Consider the following 20365-nt stretch of genomic DNA (forward strand, 5'->3'; position numbering starts at 1 on the left):
GTGGCTTTTACTGCTTGTAAGAACAGTTTGTTTCTTCTGCCAAAAGGCCACAAAATCAATCACACAACCCTTCGTTTACTGAACAAAATGATTTTTATTGAATGAATAGGATTTACAAGAAATGTACTTTTTTGTCTGCAGTGTTTATTGCACTGAAAAGAACCCATAAATAACATATCAGGACAATTCATGAACCAAGTGAAATTGTTGGAGAGGGTAACTGGAGAAGTAAAAATTTTCCTCAAATGAGGAGCTTTAGGACAAAAAAGCTCATTAAAAAAAAACCAAAACCAAAACCAAAAAAACAAACAGTAATTGCTGTTACATCCCTGATTTTCCCTGTGGGGTGGCACAGTGGGTCAGACAATGCTCTTGCCTTTCCACTGGAGTGGGTCAGATTTTGGGAAATGCAGGATCAAAACCACTCTGCTTAGGGATTTTGGTCTTTAGGAAGGTACAAGTGTTCCCCCTCTGAGTAATCGGTGGGAAAATTAGGAGTAAATCTGGAATACTAATGAGCTAAAGTAAAAAATAAGGCAACTCAGGCTTCACTTGTGTGAAGCACTTGAATCTGAAGGGTGAAATCAGCTCCTGGTGTGACTGAACAGGCCCAGGGTTGGTGTTCTGTACATTAAAGCTGTAAACAAAGAGCAGAGCTCTCTCAGGAGAGGGATCCCAAATCCCCAGGGAAACACCCTGAACGAGGCATTTGGATTTGGACAACATTTGGAAGTCAGGACACGACAGTTGCATCTACTGCCCTTACAAAAATACATAGCCAGCTTTTAATACTGCAGCTGACTGGTAGGAAAAGAGCTCAAGGATCAGGGGACTGATCAAACTGCTGGTTTCTCAGGATAACAAACTACTCCCCGTACGGAAAAAAAACAAAAAAAGATTAACAAACCATTTCCACTTTTATAAACAACACATAATACATGTAGAAAAATATTCAAGAGGATAATAACAAAGGTGCAACGTCAACAAAAATAAGCTGCCTTTTCACCAAAAGCACTTTTCCATGTCCGAGTTTGTTGGTTTGTCAGGGAGAGGAGGAGCTCAGTAGTTGGTGCCGTGCTGCTGGGCGTACCACTGCTGCCGCTGCTGCCGCTGCTCCAGCTCGCTCAGCAGCGCCTGCCGGTAAGCCTCGTAGAGCTTCACGATGCGCTCCAGCTCCTTCATGAACAGCAGCTTCAGCATGCCCTGGTAGGTGTCCAGGTCGGCCAGCTGGAACAGCTCCCACTTCAGGATGTGGTCATACCTGCGGGAGGGAGGAGAGGGGTTGGCTGGGATGGTTTTGGAGAAGTGCTCGGCGAGCTGGGATTGACCCCGAGAGCAGGGAGGTGTGTCTGGGAATGAGAGGCATCACAACCCTTCCTGACACAGCAAGGGACTCCAGGAATACAGGAGAACCCCAACACAGGCTGGGAGAGCTGGGAGTGTTCACCTGGAGAAGGGAAGGCTCCAAGGAGAGCTCAGAGCTCCTGCCAGGGCCTGAAGGAGCTCCAGGAGATCTGGAGAGAGACTGGGGACAAGGGATGGAGGGACAGGACACAGGGAATGGCTTAACACTGCCAGAGGGCAGGGAGAGATGGGAGATTGGGAATTGGGAATTCTTGGCTGGGCTGGAATTCCCAGAGAAGCTGTGGTGCCCCTGGATCCCTGGAAGTGTCCAAGGCCAGGCTGGACAGTGCTTGGAGCAACCTGGGATACTGGAAGATGTCCCTGCCATGGCAGGGGTGGCACTGGATGGTTTTTAAGGTTCCTTCCAACCCAGTGCATTCCACAATTCAATGAAATGCCTTTTGGAAGCATTAAACAGCAAGTCCATTCACAACACACCTGGAATATTTACCATCTGTTAAAATTACAGTAACACCAAAAATTGAATGATTTCAGCAGCTCAGCAGGTACCTCCCAGAAGATGGGACACTGCCAGCCTTCCCTCCCAACAACTGCTCCCAATCCAGCTGTAACGAGTGCTCTTGGCTGCTTAACCTCTCCAATTAACCCCTCTCAGTTAATTAGCAGCAACAATCTACAATAGGTATTTAATGCAAACCCTAATGTGGTTCCACCCTCACTGCAATAACCTTCCTTTCCGGCTTTTCCCCCATACAATCCACTCACAATCTCATTTTCCTAGTTTGGAAATAAGGAGCTGACTATGATTATTACAGAATAGCAGAAATTCATGGAATAATGGAGTTATTTGGTGCAGCTGAGTTACAGGAGAAAAAGGATTCACCTGAGTGGAGGCTGAAGCTGAAATATCAGGGAATTTGTGGAAATAACCTTCATTCCCTACTGAAAGTCACATTCCAGAGGCATCAGAGAAGCACCAGGACATGCAGGTGACTTCCAAAGATGCTCTGAGGGATTTTAAGAATGTAACTAAAACTGACCACAGCTTCTATAAACTTCCTAAAGAACTGTTTCTGTACTGAAGTTACCCCTAATCTTGACAGGGCTGCTAAAATCTCTTTTTTCTCGCAAAAAAAGGAGAAATAACAAATTGCAGCTGTTTGGAGTTTGAGCTCTGTATTGACAAAATGGGGTTTGAAGGTTTCCAGGGGAAATCACCTTTGGGATCACCTCTGGATTGTTGAGTTCACATGGACAACACCTTTCCCTCTCTCCTTTCCCACTCCTCAGTGGGAATAAATCCTAGCTGAGAAAGAGGAGGATATTAGTACAGAACAGGCAGCCAGAATATCTCCTCCCCTGGGCTTTCCCAGTGGATATCAAGGCTTTAATACAAACCAGGACAACTTCAACACAAGAGATGCTGATCTGCCCTGAATACTGACAGCCCGTTGGGAAGAGCTGGAAGAATCAAGTCCTGGGTTTGGATTCAGCTCCAAATGAGGTGGGGAAGAATCTGAACCATGTGATCTCTACCAGGAAGGAATTTTGGGGTCTTCACCCTCATCCCAGAATGGGATACCTGACTTGGAAGGGGGAGAAACATCCCACTGGAGAGTTGAGCCAAGGGTTAAATGCAAGGTTGGAGTCTTGAAGGCACCGTGAGACTGAGAGCTGCACTTGGGCTCTCCAAACAAAACCCCAGAGATGCCAGGAGAGGGGAAAGGATTCCTCAAGGGAACAAAATTCCTTGATACTGCACTGGTTTGGGTTGGAAGGACCCCAAAGCCCATCCAGTGCCACCCCTGCCACGGCAGGGTCACCTTCCACTGTCCCAGGTTGTTCCAAGCCCTGTCCAGCCTGGCCTTGGACACTTCAGGGATCCAGGGGCAGCCACAGCTCCTCTGGGAATCTGTGCCAGAGCCTCTCCATCCTCACAGGGAACAATTTTTTCCTATAAATAGGGAATAGTTTGGCTAACACCTACTAGGCTTTCTATTAGGCTTTTCCTAACTATTTCTTATCCTCTAGAGAAATCAGTTTTAAAGAAAAATTAATATTTCTTATTTTTGCCATTATCTCCTCTTCTCAACAAAACCAACTGGACTTTTCAGCTAATCAAGTTACACTGCCAGGGGTAAGTAACAAATTGTAACAAAATAAACCCAATGTTTTCAGTGCATTATAAATGCACTGAATTAAAATAATTAATAGATAATTAAAACTTTAAACTTTGTCTCAGCTTACTTAATATAAAACAATCCCTGATAAATAGTTTAAGTTGTCTTATATTTGTTTCACAAGTTTCAAGACAAGTATCCAAGAGAATCCACACAACACAGGCTGAAATATTTAAAATTACATTGTCTGGACGTGCTAAATAAAAAAAATGCAGCTGCAGCCAAAACCTGGAATTATTTCTAGAAATTGGAAACAAATCCTACAGGAACTAAGTGTGGCCCTGGAGCCTCAGTGTACTGGAGGATTTTAGGGCAATTTAAATCTTTATAGGCTGCTGGCAAACCCAGTCACAAGAAGTAATAAAACTCATAAAACTCATTCAAATTGTAGTTACTAGAAGCAGGTAATAAAAAAAGGGAATTTTTTTAGTGGGAGTCACTGAATTGTAGTTACTAGAAGCAGGTAATAAAAAAAGGGATTTTTTTTTAGTGGGAGTCACTGAATATCATAGCCTGAATTTAAAATTCCAGACTGACCTTGCTGCTGTAAAACTGAGCTTCTCTATTTTCTCCTTATGAATAGTACATGATTTAATCATTATTAAACCATATTTGGGGGTTTTATTGCTTTCTATCTAGTGTTACTATTCTGCAGAGCTGCACCCAATAAAAAATGTAATTTCTTTATGCTGACTCAAATCTTTTTTAGGAGGAGACTCCTTGTTCCTGTAGCAGTTTCTTTGGCAAAATGACTTTTTATTACCACTTAGTTTTTTAATTCAATTTCTTGAATAGAAATACAGATATCAGCCTGTGTTTGGCCTTCCAGTGCCTGAAGGGGCTCCACAGAAGGGACTTTGGACAAGGGCCTAGAGTGACAGGACACAGGGAATGGCTTTAAGCTGGAAAAGGGTAAATTTAGGTTGGCTATTAGGAAGAAATTATTCTCTGTGAGGGTTTGAGGCCCTGGAATAGAATTCCAGAGAAGCTGTGGCTGCTCCTGGATCCCTGAAGTGTCCAAGGCCAGGTTGGACAGGGCTTGGAGCAACCTGGGATAGTGGAAGGTGAACATCAACAGGCAGGAAGGTGAACATGAACTCCCTGAACATGGCAGAGAGTGGAACTGGATGATTTTTAATTTCCTTCCAACCCAAACCATTTCACGATTCTATGATTTAAAAATTCCTGAAGCTGAAAGAAGAGCTGTGCTTTTCCAAAAGGAGTATGAGAGACATGAGGAAGTTACACCCTAAGAATGTTTCACATATTTTCTAAACACGTGGTACTGTTCTTGTAAATATTCTCAAAGCAAAACACATCCACCACTCTCTGACAGAGCTTCCTGCCAGTTGTGTGAGCTGCAAGAAGTGATCATTTGAAGTAATGCCTGAAACAAAGCAAATTAATTCAATAAACATTTGCTACAACTCCCTCAAGCTGTGAGCAACAGCCCTGATGCAGCTAAAAAAGCACATACAACACAACTCTACTGTCAGTCGTGGGAAATCAATTTTTTTCCCTTTTCAGTGTGAAATGAAGAAGAAGCAAAGGCAGAATCTCACTTGACAGGAGCCCTGGCATAGACCTGCAGCCAGTCAGGGATCTCAGCGCTGTGGTAGGGGTTGGCAGGGACCAGCAGGGGTTGGCTCCTCTCCGCAGGCTGGGGCTGGTAGGACACGGGGGGCGGCTGATCGTAGCGGGGAACGCTGCAAGGACAGGAAAAGTGTCACCTCCAAGCACACTGGGCACGCTGGAATCATTCATTTCTTAACATTATACACAGATTTGTAAGTGCAAAGGCTGGTGGTGCAATCACACGTGGGGTGTTGCCTCAGCAGGCCTGCACTGAGCAACTTGCTGTTGCTATTTTGGTAAAATTCACCTCAGACCCACTCACCAGAGCACAACAAAACATTCAAAAAGTGTTGATTCATCTAATCCACCATTTAACGTGTTAGAACAGATGTATTCAGGCTGATGAGAGTTATTCCATATAAAGACATCCCCATATATTTATCTGTTGTGCCACAAGTTAAAAGAACTTTCTCTTCCTGAGTATCAGCAGAATAGACTGAGCAGCAGAAATTAACAGTTGGATTTGGTGTATATTAACAATTAATAGTTATATTTGGTGTATATTGACAATTATAACAATTGTTATATTTGGTGTATATAACCATTAACTGTTAGATTTTGTGGGCATTACCTTCATTTTACCTTGAAATTAAGAGCAGCTAAAATACCAATTTTACAAGACTTAATTTGTGTTTCAGACTTTCACAGCATCTCCAGGAACATCAGATCAAATTTCTTCTCAGTTGACATTTGAATTCTGTTCTCAGTAACTTTGCTGTTTTCCTGACAGCTGAAAAGCTGCTTTGTGTGTGATTTAGGAGCAACATCCTGCTTTTAAACTTCAGAAAACGTGACACAAAACGTGACACAAAACGTGACACAAAACCCCAACTTCTAAAAACCTGGAGAAAACAGCAATTCCTGGCCTGTTGCATTTGCTCCAAACCCAACTCCACTTTGCTACCTGGACTCAGACAAGCACAAGGCAGAGCAGGGAAGGTGGAAGCCTCACCTGGGAGCACAGGGATGTTTGTATTGAGCCCTTTTGTTGATGTGATCCACGTAGTAGACGCCGAATTCCGCCGACTCCACGCGCTCCCAGCCCGGCGGGAGTCCCTCCCGCTCCAGAGGGTGACTCCAGTGGGTTGTGTTTGTGTTGTGGTCTATGTAGTATTTCCTTCCTCGGATAGTCCAGTCCACTGACCAGCCAGGAGGAAGAGGTAAATCTTCAGAACTATGATTTGTTAAGTTTCCTAAAGATGTAGCAGCAACTCTCCCGATGCCTGAAACGAAGGGAGGTGAGTGGTTAGTTGAAGCTTTGCAGAAAGTGTGATTTCTGTTCATGAATTATTACAGCTGCTTCATTTAGCCACAAAAAAGCCTTACAGCTCTTTTGCTAGTTAAAGGCAGAAATTCAAACTACCCAGAAAAATCACTGAATCCCAACAAAGCTTTTCAAGTGAACCAGTCAAGAACAGCAACAGGATGAGGTAAAACAAGAGAGGAGGGACAAGCAGGGTTGGGGTTTACAGGAGCTGACAGGAATCAGTAGCTGATTAAATTCCCACCTTTTCCCTGAGAACAGAGCACACTTGGGATTTATCCATCACTAAATTTAAGAGATTGCTCACTAGCACTTTGAAATATGTGATTTGTTGTAACACATGGGGAGGTTTTACAAATTAGCAGCTGGCTGGTGAGAGATGTACTACACAAACAGCTCCTTTCCCATCCCTTCCTAGGGATACTTGGGAAGCTTGGAGAAATAAAAGCCATGAGCAATTACAGAAAACTTGTATAAAAACACCCCCAAGACACCCAACCACAAAACTCAGAGACATAAGCAAGAATTTTGCAGGTCTCTTTGCATTACTGGGAATTTACTCCCTCCTGGATGTGCTGGGCTAAATTCAAATCTCCTTTAAATATCCTTAAAGGTAGCTCCCTTCAGTCTCTCACAGTTCTACAGTTAAACACTGTCTGGCTTTAAAGAAATTCCAATTCTCTTTTCATCCCACAACCCAATGCATCAATCCCATCATCACCAGAGTTTGTGTGTTAGTATTTCTCAGAGCCAGCAGAAAGGATTTGGGAGCCATTTCCCCCACTTTTTTAGGAATCAGAAGTCACCCCTCCACATTTACTGATGGAAATACACCCCCCACACACTTCTTTTTTTCAGGAATATCATTTTTGTGTGGTTACTTTTTGAGGGAAGAGAAAGGCAGAGTCTCATCTAAAATGAAAGCCTGAAACCTGGGTGGGCTATTTCCTAACCAAATATAACAATAATTGAAAATAAAGCTACAGGAAGGCACCAAAACAACTGGATAAATAAAAAATAAATTAAACCCCAAATTCACAAACATCCTCCTGAGTATTGTCCTTTAAAACTCTGCTCATCCATAAACCCTTTTCCAGCCTTGTCATGTTCTGAACTGTATGGCCTTAAAGGATTTCCTGGTTTCAGTACTTACCTATTTGTCAGCATTATAAAGGGAAGCTGAAGCTGTGTCCATCTTTAATTGGGATTGAGCAATCTAGAGCTTAACTTGCAGAGAAAAGAAACATCCTGGAGGCTTCCTGACCTTTGCAAGGACTGGGGCAGGGAAGCAGTTCCAGCCCTTCAAGTACACTGAAGTCACTGGTTTGGTTTTTCATTCCACTGACAAAATACAAACATTTCAGCTTCTTGAAAATGCTGTGCTTGGGATAAACAAATCCAGGATTTTCCCAAATTAATTGGGGTGTAATTTCATGGATGTAGAAATAATGACTGTTAAATCAACACTGCCAGGAGATCTGAACACACAAACTTGGCTGGGGAGGGGGGAAAAATCTGTATTTTTCTGCTTAATGTTAAAACCTGAACAGGCCTGTGTTTTTCTCACAGTTCCTCCAACTTAAATTCTAGCCTCAAATCCACAGATATTTACATTTAATATGGTTAAGGTTAATGCTTCCCAACATCTGAAAGAGGTGCCATCCTAGCACAAGAAGTTCTCTCAATACATGGATTCTCCCATACCCAGCTAATTTTTTTTGTTTAATTTCCAAGATGCAAAGAACAAAAATAACACCAGACCACAAATATTTTATCCATTCCTTCTGCCATTTTGGTTTGATATACCAATAAGCAGAGCCACACCATTAAGATAAAACTTTTATAGATGTAGAAGTTACCAGTTTTGAACAGTGTTCCATGAACTTGAAATCAAAGGCCAGACTTACAAACTGATGGTTGTAACTCTCATTTTTCCCTTAAATCACAGATTATATTGGAATATTCTCTGTGCTGGAAGTTATAAGTTGTTGATATTCATAGGGTCTTAAAGCCATCAACACACTGTGGCATGAAAATTAACAATTAGTGCAATTTAGGCCTTTTTTTTCCCTATAAAATTATTTTTTAGAGATCAAAAGAAATTGTCTGTTGGTTTTCCTGATAAACCTCAGCAGATGGAGGGTGAATGGATACACACCTAAGAGAAAGTTTTGAACAGTAAGAGAAGAGGAAAATTGACTTTTTAAAAAAACAAAATATATATATGTACCTAATAAGTATCAATAATAAGAATAAACAACACTTGGAAGAGTAAATTCCTAGGTGATCTTTCCCAAAGAAGGAAGTTCCAAGACAGCCTAAACCCATGGACTGTGAACATTGCTTTTCCCATGGCAAATTGCCAGGAATTGTGTTTAAATTCCAGGTAAAACCTCAGCCCTAAAGCATTTTCACAGCAGCCCAAAGCTCCATATAGGATTTTCCTTCAAGCACTAGGGATATTCCCTGGATTAGGGGTTGGTACCAGATGTATGTATCCCAAATAAAAAACCTGAACAGTTTTTAGTGAAAAACCTGGGATTTTGCTGGGATGGAGGAGATGATCCTTACACAGGATAAACTGAACAAGTTCACTCTAACTCCTGGGGTTTTCTTGCTCACACATTCTTTTAGCTGTAACAAGACAAAAATTCTCATTCTTCCTGCTTTCCCAAGGAATAGAGTTGCCTAAATTATCCCCTTTTTCCAAATGTCTTCTTTTCTCTGCTTAAGGATGAGCACTCTCTGGAGTGGAACTATCAAATCTCAACGATGGTCAACAAATAATTTAAATTTATGTATTTGTAAAACCTTTTCAAAATGTCTCTTTTGAGCTTGTCAAGCCTCTTCTGGTAATTTTGTTTATAATGGTATAAAATAACATATTATATAATGGGTTTTTTTTGGTTGCTGTTGCTTTTAAGGAACATCAATACTGAAATTACTCAAGGCTTTAATTGTCCTTCCATTTCTAAAATACAGTATTTTCAATTTAAGGTCTTGAATTAATGATCAACTTTACCTTTGAGCACCACATTCCAGTGAACTTTATCAATACAAAGAGTTCCTTCTCTTTTAAATGGATCTTAATAAAGACATAGCTGTGAACAATCTATGATGTGTTCTTCACTCCAGGAAGTTGTGTTTGGTTTGTTCCTTTAGGATGGAACAAAGGAACTGCAGGTGATGTCAGTGATTTCCCAGCTCAGTAAAATGGGTTTATTCTGAGGGCAGAAAGAAGTCCAAGCCCTTTGGAGGAAAGATTTCCAGGCCAGCAAAGGACAGCTTTTCAGTCTGTCAGGTGGGAAGGACAGGAGAGAAATTCCATCATTGGAATAAAGGGGAAAGAGCAAAACCAGAGGAGAAAATCTCACTTGGGTAGGAAATGGCCTGATGTTGGCAGAGAAATTTCAGAGTGCAGGAACTCCCCACAAGTGGCTTCACCCGAATTTCAAAGTGTGGAAGAACAAAACTCACAAAGCAGTATTTGTCTTTAATTAGCCCAATTGTCTTGAGAGGCTTTTTTCAGGATGCCAAAATCCTCTCCCTTCCCCTCATCAAACAGGGGTGAAGAGCAGGAAGAGAAGATGAACAAACTGTTTAATTTTAAAAGAGTAAGCTATAATAAAATAACAAAAAGTTCCAATAACTATCCTGTTTAGACAGGGCTGCAGGTCTCAGGCCTTCCTAACCCACTCCAAAGCATCTGAAGGAACTTCCTGAGCACAAGCACCTCTTTTGTTGGTGGCAATGGGGTGTTCCAAGCAAGCACAAATTCACAAATAGGAAATGACAGGAAGAACTCTGAGAGCTTCAAGGATTATGCTGCAAAATTACTGCAAAATCAGCACAAGGCAAGAAAAGGGCAGGAACTGAGGTTTGTTTAAAAATCAGAGAAGTGTACACTCAGAAAAAAAAAAAAATTATGGCTATTGCAGCTCTAAATGGGTTTCATGCCATAATTTATATTTGTTTTGCTCTCATATTAAACAAGCTTGCAATTTTTAAGGGGGTGCAACTTAACAGATGAACCAAAAGCCCACTGGATTCTCTGTTAATTTTTTTTTCTCCTGTGACATCCCAGTGAACTCATCACAATCCACCACCAGAAAGTGCCTTCACAGTGCGATTTCAAGCTCAGCAATTTTCATAGACACAGAAGAATGTTTCAGCTTACCGCTCACACAGGTACAAATAACTCTGAGGTCTTGGTTACAAGTTAGTTCCAATCTACACTGTAGGTATAACTTCAACCACAGACCTCCCCAAAACTTTAACCTAGAAGAGAGGAAAGAGATGGCGAGGAAAGACAGGTAAAGTCTCTTAGAATTAAAAGTTTGAAAAGGACACTAAAAACGAGACAAAAAAAAAAAAAATTAAAAATTTAAGAAATGCCACAGAGGTAGCTAAACATACAAAATTAGGAGATATCTCAACTGAAAACACTGGTCAGGAAAATCAGCAGCACTAAATTGCTAATTAGAAACAAATGTAATGAGAATATGGCAAGGAGGACATGGTAGAAGGGAATCACAGTGAGAGAGAAAACATGACTTCAAGGAGAAATGCCTATGGGAGGACATGGCAATGCTAAAACATCAACTGCTGAAAAACCACAGGACTTCCCTGAAGACTTTGCTGAACACTTTGAAGATCCTGACATGAACATGTTTTCAACTTCTCTCCAAATTACAAAGAGGGGAATCTTTATTTTGAATGAAAGCTGAAATTCACAGGCACCTGTGCACTTCCAGACTGCACCTTCCCAAAAATCATCTCAGCATGAAACACCACCAAAGCAAGGACACCTGGTGCTCACCAGGCCAACACTTCCTCAGCAATCCACCCAAAACACACCAAAACTGAGCAAGGGGACCTTTGATGGGAAGGTGGGAAAGGAAGGAAAGGGGAGAAGGCAGCATTTACAAACTCCAGCTAATAAACAGACTTTTCATTTGGAACTGCAGGCATTAGGCAATTTTGCCATCAATCATCTCGATGAAGAGAAACAACAATGGAGATGTGGAAAGGAAAAGTGATTTAGACAAAGACAGTGAAAGGCTCAGTATTTTGGAAATGTAAGAAAAAGAAACAAGGAATCACAGAGAGATTTGGGTAACTCCAGGAAAACAGTGAAGGTCTGAAGGCAATGGATGGTTCAAATAAAAAGCAGCTTAATGGTGAGATGAAGGAAGTAACAAAACCTAAAGTTTTATTTTTTTGGGGGGAGCCACGTAATTCTTTAAGAGGAATTTAAGAGTTTATATGGAAATGAAAAATACAGAGGAAAGGGAAAAAACACTCTGGCAATTGAAAGGCTCACCTTTGTCTCTCCCTATAAGTGCATGAGATTAAATACTCACCCATCACAAAATCAGTGTAGAATCTGCTCAAGCTAAGAAATGTTAAAGTATGAGAGTGAATGACAAAACCAAGCAAACAGCAGCAGCTCCTTTAGGATTTCCCAGGCTAAGGGGGCACAAGTAGACAAACAACAGGGAAAAAGTCTATTTAGAAGGAAGATGTCGCTACAATTGAGAAAAATATGGCTGTGGAGCCCTTCTTTTAAAAATCTGATATATTGAACTGCACTTTCAAGGTAGAGCTCCATTTTTGGAAATCTCCCCAGAAGACACAGCTACTGCAGTAATTTTGAAAGTTGAACTGATGGCTTGGTTTGTGAAATCCTCCCCTCCTGCCTCCCTTCCCTAAAATATCCCAGCACACACTACCAGGTGTTTGTTTCCTGGACCAGATAAATGTTTAATGACTGTTGGATGAGAACATGGAGGGTTTGCACACAAAATCCAGGTAGACCAGACATATTAACATTTAGCAAAATAAGGGAGGATTGCAGTAGCAGGCCTTAAACCCCAGTATTTGAGAATTTCCTGGCTGGCATTTCCATTTTTCATGGAAGTGTTTCTGTGGTGAAGAAGACACAAAGCACTGACAGGTTCTAATCCCACACATGAGGTCAGCAGCATTAAAAGTTGATGTCCTTCCTGGCAGATTTATTTTTCTAGACAGAAGATTTATTTTATTAGACACTAATTACTATTTTGTTTACAGATTGCAAGTGACAACGTATTTCATATTGAAGGTACGTTATTTAAAGGTTTGAAATGTTTGTTTCAAACTCCTCCTTGGGCATAGCTCTGTAATACCAAATACAGAATCAAGTATTTCAGAAAAGTAGTATTTAATGCTCTTTCTTATGCTGTTCTGCTATAGAAAACTAAGGCAAATTCCAGTGAAACTAAGGGGGGAAAAGGCGTATTTACAAACAATTTTAAAAGCTTAAAAAAGGAACCAAGGACTAGGAAGTCAATTTCAGCACTAATTAGATGCCAATTTGCTAATTACACAAAGCAGTCATTCCTCACTGACTATTTATAGGAAATTATTTTAATTATTGAGGTCAAATTCAAACAATGAAATGAAATAATAAGATGATAATTAAAATTTAATGGTGCAATGTTATAATTTAGAGCTGTTGGTTATTCTCTACATCCTGAAAATAGGAGATGTCACTCAATGAATACAATTCCTTACTAGCCAGCAACTGATGTGCAGAGGAGATGCATATATTCCTGGCATTAAAAAACCTAAAAGTTGCTTGACCATTGTCCATTTACTTAAGAAAATAATCCTGCTTTAAGTCTATTTTTCCTTTCTGGATATGTGTGATCAAACTCTCAATTCCAATTACTCAGATCCCAGAAACACCAAGGAAAAGCAGCTCTGTCCTCCACACCTCAACCACAATTCCACTCATCCAGACACACCAACACACCCAAAAACCACATTCTGAACAAACACAACACCCAACCCTTACCTGAAGTGTGCCTGCCATGATTCTGGGCCATCCTCTGGAAAAGATCACTGTTGTGTTCATAATACCTGTAGTCCTCGTGCAGGCGCTCGTTGAGCTGCCGTCTCCTCTGGGCGTCGTAGAAATGATCGTAGTAATAGCCTCGGGCTCCTGCATCGCCGTTCTCCAGGCCGGGAGTGGCTTCCGACAGGAAGGACTGCGAGGAGGAGCCGTACTCCCGCGGCACCTCGGCCAAACTCCGGGCTAGGTAGGAAGGGGCAGACAGTCTGTTGCTTTCTCGCCTCATTATCTCGTGAGGTGGTCTCTGCACGGGAGTTCGGAGGAAGCTCTGGTTCCTGGAAATGATTCCATCTCCCCCTGCGGGGTAGGCAGAGGACGTGGAGTCGGGAGGGCAGATATCAGTTCGTCTCGGAATGGTGGGACCGTGCCGGATGAATGAAGGCATCAGATCTGGTGAGAGCACGGGAGAGAAGTGAGAACTCTGCCTGTACTTAGCATCGATTATCCAGCCATCCACGGTGATTTACACCCTAAAAGGGAGGAATTCGTGCGCAGGACTCACTTAAAGCACCTTTAATGCATATGAAAATGTGATGGTAAAGCTGCAGAGAGTCCTGGTGCAGCAGAAACAACACAGCCCACTCCAGCAGCAGACTGGTGCCAGGACAGAGCAGTTTAGCCAGCAAAACTGCAGCTACAATAAACAAACCAACCCCAAACCCATCAAAAAAACCACACACAAGCAAAAAAAAAAAGACAACAACAAAACCACCCACACCGTGCTGTGGCTACATCAGTCAGGGTTCGTATCTCTCTATGAGAAGGGTCACGAAAATCCAAATATCCTGGCTACTGCTTCATTGGGAATGTTGTCCTTACAAACTGGGAATGACAAGATGTTAATGCCCACAGGAATTCGCGATCGAAACAGAATTCACACTGCCCCCACTAATCCCAAAGTCACTAAGTTCAGCCAGAAAAATGCTTTCATGCCATACACGTCAAGTTCTCAAATTATCATGGAGATGTTTCACTTTCTCCTTTACAATTTCACTGCTTCCCTCCAGTAAGAGAAACATTCCTCCTCTCCCTATTTTTACTTTCAACATGATATAAATAAGTAGTTTCCCTCCAGGTAAGTCAATACAAATTATAATTTTCATTTATAATAAGGTTATACTTATTATCAATTACTCTTTATTAATAAACTCTTACAACACGGGGTAGAAATCTAGTGCATCCCAGAAGGCAATGCTAATAAAGGTACTTATTTATTTATTTATTTATTTATTGTGTAAACAAACCCATTTCAACCTCGGGTTGTTTTCAAAGATCAACAAAACCAAACCTAAATGCATTTTCAGTGTGTGTTTGTGGTGTTGTGTCCATCCTGGGAGCACAGAGCCAGGTGAGCCAAAGGAAGCTCCGTGCATCCAGGTGAGATCAGCAGGTTGAGTCATGGATAAGACCTGGAGCATTTTGCTTCACAGGGATTTTATGCAACTGCCCGGCGGGACAGTTATCTGATCCCCAAAGCACAGTGCCCAGACCGGGGAAACAACCACTCGGTTCTGGAAAGAGAGGGCTCACGGAATGGTTTGGGATGGAAGAGGCCCTTGAAGCTCATCCAGTGCCACAGGGACATCTTCCACCGCCCCAGGCTGCTCCAAGCCCCATCCAACCCGACCTTGCGATCTCCTCATTTCATATAAAAACAATGCCCCGAGACTGGAAACCCCGGCCTGCTGAAACTGAGGGATCAAAAATCCTAAAACCCGCCAAGTTTGGCTCCGGTGAGCACCGTGCGGAACAACGCGTGCAGCGCTCGCTGTGAAACTCGAGCTTCCTTTCAGTTTTAACTCCCCTCCCTCACCTCCCAGGGCTCACAACAGGACTAAACACCCATTTACACGGAGAAATCACCCCCATACACCCGCACAGGGCTAACCTCCCCTCACAGCCCTCACGCCAAGGCCCGCAGCTCCAGGCCCGCCGCACCGCGCCGGCCGCACACAAAGGCCTCAGCCGAGCCCCCCGAGCCCCGCCGCCCCCGACACTCACTCCGCAGCAGCGGGCTCGTCTCCTTCTTCACGTACTTCCCCTGCACCTCGCCCGGCTTCGAGAGCTCCGTCCGCGTCTTCTTCCGCGACAGCATCCCACCTCCCGGCCCGCCGCCACCGCCCGCATGCCCGGCGCTCCGCAGGGCGGGAGGGGTCCGGCCGCCCGCGGGGGTTGGGCCGGGAGCGGGATGGGGATGGGGAGCGGGATGGGGTCGGGATGAGCGGGATGGGACCGGGAGCGGCCGGGGGTCGCTGAGGGGACGCGGCGGGCGCGCGGGGGGTTGTGGGAAGGCAGGGCCGCCGCCCTCCGGGAGCGCCGCGGGGCAGGCGGGGCAGCGCGCCGCCACAGCGCCCCCGTGCGGCGGGGAGGGCGCGGCCCCTCAGGGAGCGATGGGTGAGGGAAATGCCTGAGTGACAATGAGCCCGGGAAATAACAGTGATCCGGGAAAAATAACAGTGATCCGGGAATAACAGAGTGACGGAATCACTGAGCGACGGAATCACCGAATCGGTTAGGGTGGGAAAGACCTCCGAGATCTGTGGGTCCAAGCTGTACCCGATCCCCACCTTGTCCCCAGCCCAGAGCACTGAGTGTCACATCCAGGCCTGCCTGGGACACCTGCAGGGGTGGGGAATCCAACAGCTCCCTGCATAGCCCCTTCCCATAGCTCACAACCCTCTCCATGAAGGAATCTTCCCTAATATCCAATCTAAACCTCCCCTGCCCAGCCTGAGGCTGTTCCCTCTCCTGCTGTCCCTGTTCCCTGGAGCACAGCCTGACCCCCCGGCTGTCCCCTCCTGGCAGCAGCTGTGCAGAGCCACAAGGTCCCCCTGAGCCTCCTTTGCTCCAGGCTCAGCTCCTTTCCAGCTCCCTCAGCCATTCCTGGGGCTCCAGACCCTTTCCTTCTCCAGACACTCTCCAGCCCCTCAATGTCCTGTCATTAGGGGCCCAGAGCTGGACATAACTGCTTGACCAGGGAATTTGATCACAGACCCACGGTGGTTCCTTCCAGCCTTTCCTCTTCCACAATCCTGTGAAAGGCTTTCAATAAGCACTAAATACTTCCCATATAAAGTTGAGAAGTAGGGATGCAACTTCAGTTGAAAATATGCCAAAGTGTGTTCACTGTCAGTTTTTTACACTTTAATCAATTTCATACTTTTATAATGGAAAAAACACCCATTTTCACAGCTGTCCAACCATTCTTTTTATTAATTTGTATGCCTTTGATAAATTTGCAGATACTACCTGAAGTACTTACAACATCCATGGGAAGAGAAGCTGTGGCTGCCCCTGTATCCCTGCAAATGTCCAAGGCCAGGCTGGATGGAGTTTGGAAAAACCTGGGATAGGTGAAGGTTTCCCTGCCCATGGCAGAGGGTGGCACTGGATGAACTTTAAGATCCCTCCCAACCCAAATTATTCTATGACTTTCACGTTGGATAAAAAAACCAAAAGACACAAATATGCATCATACATTAATGTATTTTTTATGCTCATTATAAATAATGTGTAAGTTGTTTCATCTCTCAGTTTTACATGATGTTCTAAGGACAATATTTTACACTAGAACAAAACAAACTCAATAGAAAAAAAAATATATATACACATTTGTTTCCATTTATACAGAAGTCATTTGTCATGAAATGACACCAAACAGGAGACTGAACAGGTAAATGATGGAAAACCTGAGAGACAGGGATGGCATTTGCTGGAAGTAAACAAAAGGATTTTGCTCTTGATAGATCCAGACTGTCCCCCCTGCTGTATCTAACACATAATCTGGCTAAAATCAAGTATGTTACAATCTCTTTCCTTTCCTTTTCCCAATCAAAATTCAAACTATTCATCTTTCCTTGTGTTTAAAGTACTACCTGGAGAATGTAGACTTGTAAATCATTCTAAATTGACAAGTAGCACTTCAACTGCATGAACATTGTACACCTAAATTTCACTTGGGGTCTGTCCCCTTCCAAACCCCTCCAACCTGAAATGTCTATGTGCCTTTATTTTCACAGTGATTCATAAAGTAAGAGTTGAAAACATTTAAAACACCTTCTGGTAATGAAGTAGTTCATCTCTGACACGGCAGGACCTGTTGGACAAACAAGGCCTAAAAATTCAGTGATTTTTGACTGCAACAATAACATTAAATACTTTGGTTTTTGCCTATGCTGCATAGGAGACACATTCATGCACAAACCACTGCTAATACTTAATAAATTATGTGTTTCTATGCCTATTTTCAGTAGCCTGGACTTTGTAGCACAGCTAGCTTCTCTTCTGAGGTGACACAATGAATGAAGGAGCAACGTGACACCCGTCTGGAAGCAGCACTGCCTTTCCTGGGATCCCTGCCTTTGGGAAGGGATTGTCCTGAATTGTCCTGGAGCAACCCAGCCAGTACAGTACAGAAAGGCAAAAGGCACTTCTGAGAATTCATTCACACAAATGTTCCAGTGGAATTGGAGTTTTGCCTCAAAAATATTTACCAACAGGATGTTTTCCTCCTCCTCTCTCCTCTAGTTAAGTTGGGTTTTTTTTTTGAAGTTTATTGAAAGAAGAGCAAGGGAGGATAGGGGAGAAAGGGAAAAGCCCAAAAGTCCCTTTTCCCTGTTTCTCCCTTTCCCCAACTCCCTTTTTGGTGCTGTGCTCTGGCAATGCCTGTATGCTTGGTTTATAAAAGCTTGGTAACTAGCAGGAGATTAAAAGAATTAGTAAAGTAGTCCAGCCTTTAAAATTGAGCAATGTGAAAGTAATTGCACAACGATTTAAGTGAAATATTCATTCCTTCCTTTTCAACTTTGGTCACAGACAGAAGTAAATCAAGGTCAAGGTATGAAGTAGTGTTAAAATGTACTAGATAATTATATTTCTCCAAATACAGTTCTGAACCTCATTACTGGTGATGAATAGTCAAAGTAACAAGAAATCACTACTTCAGCTTTTTAAACCCTCAGATTTCTGTAAATTGGAGACATTTCCAATTTGTGAAAATATTTTTGAAGCCTCTGAAAGATCTGTAAATCCTTGAATTTGAGAGGACTGGGAGAAATCCCTACTCCAGGCATTTAGAAGAGCACAGCAGTGAAATAATTTATAAGGACTGCATGATTCTCCAACATGTTCTCCCATGATTTTATTTCCATTTCCACTTTGTTGCCTGCACAAAGCAATGGAGGAGGAAAAGGTCACACCCTGTGTCTAGTTCAGTCCATAAACCTTCCAAAATTGGCAAGCAACCCCAGAGACACAGAACATCCTCTGCAGCCACATCAGTACACAGTAAAACTCATTTTCCAGAGGTTCCTCCCCACCTTGCAGGCAGTGTTATCCCAGTTTCTGGAGGACTTTTGGCTCATGACAGAATGATCACCTCTTCCTCTCCCTCCTCAACCAACCACATGCATTTAAAGAGGCTCAGTTTCAAGTATCCCAGTATGGCCCAGTTTGATTTACAGTGTTTAGTTGTGTCCCACTGGTCTGAGGGAGGCAGGGAAGGTTCACACACAAACCCTTGAGCAGGCAGGCTCTTACCCAGCTGCTTCTCTGGGAAATCCCTCTGTCCTGAAGGTGTTCCCAAAAAACTTGAGCTCTCCCAGCCTCCTCCACTGATCCAAGAGGAGGCACAACCTCTCCTACTCACCCAAATCCAATTTGGTTTATCCTGCTTTCCCTAATGGGTGTTTATCTCCCTCTGCTGATATTAATATCCACATTTTTAGCTGAAGGAAGCAGATTTAGGCTGTTATTCCCTGAGTTCTTCACGATCACACTGAATGTGTTTCTTCACAATTAATGACAGATTCTGCACTAGGATTAACACAAAAGACAAGACTTTTCCAAATGATTCCTCAGGTCAAAACAAACACTGCATTCATGGCAAAGCTCCACGTTCTTGAGGATTCCCACTGACAAAAATCACCCAAGTGCCCTTCTTAATTCTTCTGCCAGCTGTTTAATAAATACACTGCTTTACTGAATTTACAAATCACATAAGACTCCCATCTTCGCTTCTGTTGAGTGACTCTTCCTTGGTTTAGTATAACTTATTTCCATATACAAAAACAAGTAAGGCCTCTATAATTCAGAGTTGTCTGGCAGCACAGCTTAAAAAAAAAAAAAACAAACAAAAAAACAAAAAACCAGTCTTTATTTGCTAGCTGGGAAATTTCTTCAGATGAAATACCGTCACACTTAGTTGGAGGCAGTAGTCTAGTTATGCATTTTAAATAAACCTTCTTTTTCTGAGCTCTGCAGAGAAGCAGCCATGAAGAACAACCCAGAAGTCTAATGATTAATTGCTTTAGAGAAGCCTCAATCAGTTTACAGGACACATCCCATACCAGCAAAGTCTTGCCTTCAATAACATTTCTGCTGACAGTGTTGAGCACTGAGAATTTCTAGGTTTGGAGCATGAAGTGTTTTAGAAAGCTGAAAATATTGTTGAGTTCAATAATGTAAGTTTGCTTTAGGCCTTGGCTTCAATCTAGATGATCCAGTACAGGAAATTCAGAATTCGGATTTTAAATTAAACCCAAAGCATCAAAATAAGTTAACCCAGAAAAAACATACGTTTGGGTTGTTTGACATAGTGACGATTCCTTTCAGGCAAAACTTAGCAGAAAACCAGTTTTGGGAACAAACAACATTCTCATTTGGCAGTGTCCAGTTTGGGAATTAGCTCTGTGCTCTCCTGGGAGGCATTCAAAACTACAACTCATTCCATAAAAAAAAGGCAACGCAGTGAGAAGCTGAAATATTCCCATTTCAGTAAAGTGCACGGGGCTGTGACACAAAACAGCTTTGCTATGACCTTATCTCCGATGCTGGGCTGAAGGAGGGCGATGCCAAATTCTTCACTATCCTGTTGAGGTTGGCAATTTTCTCTTCCAGCAGATAATTCTTCCTCTCTGCGGTTTTCTGCCGCTGCTCTGTCACCTCCAGGGCCTTCAGCAGCTGCGCGTTCTCCACGTAGAGATCCTTGACCATGGCGTCTGCTTTCGTGTTCTTGGAGAGCTGCGT

General features: G+C 43.0%; 2 protein-coding genes across 3 annotated transcripts in view; both read right to left on the reverse strand.

Moving 5' to 3' along the window:
* Positions 1 to 74: 74 nt before the first annotated feature.
* On the reverse strand, positions 75 to 15650 carry SAV1 (salvador family WW domain containing protein 1). The gene is made up of 5 exons (XM_085060928.1): positions 15341 to 15650; positions 13283 to 13729; positions 6133 to 6403; positions 5108 to 5251; positions 75 to 1261 (listed from the first exon to the last, which is right to left on the reverse strand). Exons 1-5 carry the CDS (start codon positions 15432 to 15434, stop codon positions 1060 to 1062), a joined length of 1158 nt encoding a protein of 385 aa, XP_084917054.1. The 5' UTR covers positions 15435 to 15650; the 3' UTR covers positions 75 to 1059.
* Positions 15651 to 16807: 1157 nt separating this feature from the next.
* Positions 16808 to 20365, reverse strand: part of NIN (ninein) — a 58479-nt gene continuing 54921 nt past the window's right edge. For both annotated transcript variants that reach the window (XM_085060930.1, XM_085060931.1), the window contains exon 30: positions 16808 to 20359. In XM_085060930.1, coding sequence (XP_084917056.1) covers positions 20150 to 20359 — 210 coding nt within the window. In that variant the 3' untranslated portion in view covers positions 16808 to 20149. The remainder of the gene's footprint in view (positions 20360 to 20365) is intronic.

This window comes from Lichenostomus cassidix, chromosome 5 (genome assembly GCF_008360975.1).
Source record: "Lichenostomus cassidix isolate B80296 chromosome 5, HeHo_3.0, whole genome shotgun sequence".
In the NCBI taxonomy this organism is placed as follows: Eukaryota; Metazoa; Chordata; class Aves; order Passeriformes; family Meliphagidae; genus Lichenostomus; species Lichenostomus cassidix.

Bases quoted from the DNA above. Each gene is read 5' to 3' on its own strand.
- SAV1 (XM_085060928.1), bottom strand. From the start codon at position 15,434: ATGCTGTCGCGGAAGAAGACGCGGACGGAGCTCTCGAAGCCGGGCGAG. The intron at 13,730-15,340 runs GTGAGTGTCGGG...TGCTCTCACCAG, and splicing joins GACGAGCCCGCTGCTGCGGA to ATCTGATGCCTTCATTCATC. The intron at 1,262-5,107 runs GTGAGATTCTGC...TCCCTCCCGCAG, and splicing joins TATGCCAGGGCTCCTGTCAA to GTATGACCACATCCTGAAGT.